Here is a 4175-nt window from a genome sequence, read left to right as displayed (position 1 = left end):
CCAAAAAAAAAAAAAAAAAAAAAAGGGTGATAATCTCTACCTCCAGGGATTATCAGGAGGGAGAAGTGAGGGAATGTCGTAATACCATAAAAGGAACCAACATTCTAAATACTAGCTGCTGCCAGCATTATTGGCTCTTTTTCTTCTTTAGTTTTTAATCTTTCTCGTGGCGGGATCTGGCTTTGCTGCCCAGGCTCGAAGCCAGTGGCGCAATCATAGCTCACTGCAGCCTCGACCTCCTGGCCTCCAGTGATCCTCCTGCTTCAGCCTCCCGAGTAGTTGGGACTACAGGCGTGAGCCACCGAGATCAGCCGATCTCAGGTTTTCGGCTACAGAGAGAAGTCAATCTTTGATCACCAATTGCTTAAAATTTGAAGAACACTCCAGTGGCCAAGTCTGGAGGGTAAGAATTAAGCTGGTGTTCCTAGTCCTTCCCAGCTAGAAAGAATGGAATCCACAGGCAAATGGGTCCCAGGTGACCCCTAAACTGGGATCCGTTGCACCCTTGAGGGGGTGAAAATCACTCCACTTCCCAGACATGGAGAAAGCTAGCCTCGGCGAGGGAGGGAAGACCCATGGGCAGCTGACTCCTTCGGAGATGACACGAAGCCAGAGCTGGATGCGTTCTGCAGCTTCTTTTCTTTTCTTTTTTTGTCAGAGTCTCACGCCATTGCCCAGGCTGGAGTGCAGTGGCACGCTCACGGCCACCCCAGTGTCAACCTGCTGGGCTCCAGTGATCCATCTGCCTCAGCCCTCTGAGTAGCTGGAACCACAGATGTGTGCCACCACGCCCGGCTACTTTTTTGATTTATTATAGAGACGAGGTCTCCCCAAGGTGCCCAAGCTGGTCTTGAACCCATGGGCTCAGGCAATCCTCTTGCCGCTGCCTCCTACAGTGCTGGGATGACAGGCGTGAGCCACTGTGCCTGGCCAAGAAATGTCTTAACACAAGCAGGTAACCCAATTTAGAAGACACTGCAGAAGCCGGGCATGGTGGCTCACGCTTATAATCCCAGCTCTTTGGGAGGCCGAGGCAAGAGGATTGCCTGAGCCCATGGGTTCAAGACCAGCTCGGGCAACTTGCCGAGATCTCATCTCTATAATACATCAAAAAATAAGCCGGGCGTGGTGGCACACATCTGTGGTTCCGGCTAGTTGGAAACTGAGGCAGAAGGATCGCTGGAGCCCAGCAGGTCGAGGCTGCAGTGGCCGGGAGCAGCCACTGCCTTCCAGTCTGGGTGACGGAGTGAGACTCAAAAAAAGTGAATGGATGCTGAGGATAAGACAGCCTGCAGCCCTGTCCTCATAAACCTCACAAACCTCACAGTCTACGCCAGCTGTGGCGGCTCAAGCCTGTAATCCCAGCACTTTGGGAGACTGAGGCAAGAGGATGGCCTGAGCCCATGGATTCAAGACCAGCCTGGGCAACTTGGCAAGACTTTCATCTCTACAATAAATAAAAAATTAGCCAGGCATGGTAGCACACACCTGTAGTTCCGGCTACTTGAAAGGCTGAGGCGGGAGGCTCGCTGGAGCCCAGCAGGTCGATGCTGGGGTGGCCATGAGCATGCCACTGCACTCCAGTCCAGGTGACGGAGTGAGACTCCGACTCAGAAAAGCAGCAAGTGTCTTCCTCCTGCTCTGGACCCGCTAGAAACTGGCTCTGTAAGCGGCTGCCAGCAGTGCGGGCCTGTCCCTCCCGGGATAGTTGTAGCCAAGCGCCGCTCACAAAGTATTTCAGTCGGGAGCTGCTGGACGCTTCTCCTGCACCAGGCGGGTTGTTGTTTGTCTGCATGTGTGTCCTCCAGAAAACTCTGAGCCTCGTCTCCTCCCACCCGCCAAAAAAATGATTACACTAAAGGGATTAAAACAGATCTCTATCAGATCGTGACATTCAATCTAGCCGTCCTAAAGAAACATTTGATCATACGAATATCACCACCTTTTCTCTTTTTTTTTTGTCAGAGACTCACTGTCACCCAGGCCGGAGTGCAGTGGCACAATCACGGCTCACTGCAGCTCCATCTCTTGGGCTCAATCTTCCTGCCTCAGCCTCCCGAGTAGGTGGGACTACGGGCGCCACCACACTCGGCTAATTCTTGTTTCTTTTTTAGAGACAAGGTCTCATCTCAGTACATTGCCCAGGCTGGTCTTGAACTCCTGGGCTCAAGCAGTCCTCTTGACTCAGCCTCCCAAAGGGCTGGGTTGACAGGCATGAGCCACTATGCCTGGCCTAGTTATTATTTATTTTTACATTTATTTATTGTTTATTATGTACCAGGTTGTTTTTTTTTCTTGAGTTGGAGTCTCACTCTGTTGCCCACGCCGGATCGCAGTGGCAAGCTCATGGCCACCCCAGCGTCGACCTGCTGGGCTCTGGCGATCCTTCCACCTCAGCCTTCCAAGCAGCTGGAACTACAGCATGCCCTACCATGCCCGACTAATTGTTTTTATTTATTGTAGAGGTCTTGCAAAGTTGCCCGGGCTGGCCTTGAACCCTTGAACCCATGGGCTCAGGCAATCAACTCGTCTCAGCCTCCCAAAGTGCTGGGATGACAGGCTGAGCCACCGAGCCCGGCTAGAATTTCTTATAAACTCATACATATGCCCACATAGAAGGCTATTACTTCCTGATCATTTAGACCACGGGCTGGCCAGTTACAGCTTGTGGGCCAAACTTGGCTGGCTGCCTGGTTTTGTAAATTTTTATCAGCACGCGACATGCCTGTTCATTTATGTATTATCTAAGACTGTGCTTGTGCTGTAAGGACAAGTTGAACAATTGCCAGACTGGCACACACAGCTGAAAATATGTGTTTCCTCTTGGGCACTTTACATAGAAAGTTGGCCAACTCTCAGGCACAGTGGCTCATGCCTGTCATCCCAGCACTTTGGGAGGCCAGGGCAAGAAGATTCAGTCCAGGAGTTCAAGACCAGCCTGGGCAACTTGGTGAGACCTCGTCTCTACAACAAATCAAAAAATGAGCCAGGGATAGTAGCACGTGCCTGTAGTTCTAGTTCCTTGGGAGGCTGGGGTGGAAAGATCGCCCGAGCTCAGCAGCTGGAAGCTGTGGTGGCCATAAGTATGTCACTGCACTCCAGCCTGGACGACATAGCAAGACCTTGTCTCTACAAAAAAATTTTAAAAGTAGCCAGGTGTGGTGGTGTCTGTAGTCCCAGCGCCTCAGGAGGCTGAGACGCAAGGATCGCCTGAACCCAGGAGGTGGAGGCGATGGTGAGCTGTCGTTTCACTACACTTCAGCCTAGGTGAGGGTGAGACCCTCACTCAAAAAATAAAAAGGAAACCCCAGATGTCCTGAGTGTGGTCGCCAGGGTCTTCCTGGGTACCTCAGCTGCTGGGAGGGGCACAGCCTGCCCCTCTTGGTGGCATTTCGCGCTCCTCAAAGCAGAGCCTTAAGCTCAGAAGGCCCCATCAGTGCTGGCCATGCCATGTGCAGGATGCTGTGATTCGGGTCGTTGCGGCTGCCCTGGGCACCTGTGTGGCCAGGCGGGTCACACATGTCCCATCCTGGTCCCTAGATGCAGAGCGGTCTTTCTGGCCCTCTGAGAACACAACTGCTCTCCTGGGACAACAGGGCCTGTCTTCACTGGACCAGTCTGATCTGAGAGCATCTCTAGCTCAGCCTCCTGCAGGGCAGCTGTCCCAGGCTCTCCCTGCTCCCTTCCGCCACTCCCAGGAGGGCCTCGGCTGGGTGTGCCTGGTCCCAGAGGCCCCTCCCCCCAGGACGGGCAGGAACCACAGGCGGTGGCACCGTCTCCATCCGGAATCGTTTAATGAGTCTCCTTCTTACACGCATAATTATAAAAGAATAAGAATCGGCAAAAATATCTTCTTTCCATCATATGTAGAGGTGGTTTGTTTTTTCTTTCTTTTTACTTTGTTCTGCCCGCCCCTGGCAGAACTCTCAGCGGGGGGGAGGGCGGGGAGGTGTGGCCCTGAGGTGGGATGGCTCCCGCTCCGACCTGATGGATCCTGGACCGGCAGGTGCCTGATGGCCGGGTGGGGGAGGGCGGGATGGCAGGGGGCGCCCGCCCGGGCCGCATGAGCCGCTCAGGCTTTGAAGCAGCAGCGTTGCCAGGCTGGGACGTGATCACCACCCTGGCCGCCCCGGCGTCGGCACCCCTTGTGTCCTTTAAATAACCGCGGAAAACCT

At 53.7% G+C, this 4175-nt stretch overlaps 1 protein-coding gene across 1 annotated transcript in view; it reads right to left on the bottom strand.

Moving 5' to 3' along the window:
- MYDGF (myeloid derived growth factor) overlaps positions 1-3521 on the bottom strand; it is a 15456-nt gene extending 11935 nt beyond the window's left edge. The window contains exon 1 of the mRNA XM_021719458.1: positions 3497-3521. Coding sequence (XP_021575133.1) covers positions 3497-3521 — 25 coding nt within the window. The remainder of the gene's footprint in view (positions 1-3496) is intronic.
- Between the last annotated feature and the right edge of the window lie 654 nt (positions 3522-4175).

Source organism: Carlito syrichta, unplaced genomic scaffold (assembly GCF_000164805.1).
Source record: "Carlito syrichta isolate Samal-C Ts95f unplaced genomic scaffold, Tarsius_syrichta-2.0.1 Scaffold115575, whole genome shotgun sequence".
NCBI classification, from domain to species: domain Eukaryota; kingdom Metazoa; phylum Chordata; class Mammalia; order Primates; family Tarsiidae; genus Carlito; species Carlito syrichta.
Note: the sequence above shows the minus strand (reverse complement) of the source record. Positions and strands in the feature narration are given on the sequence as shown.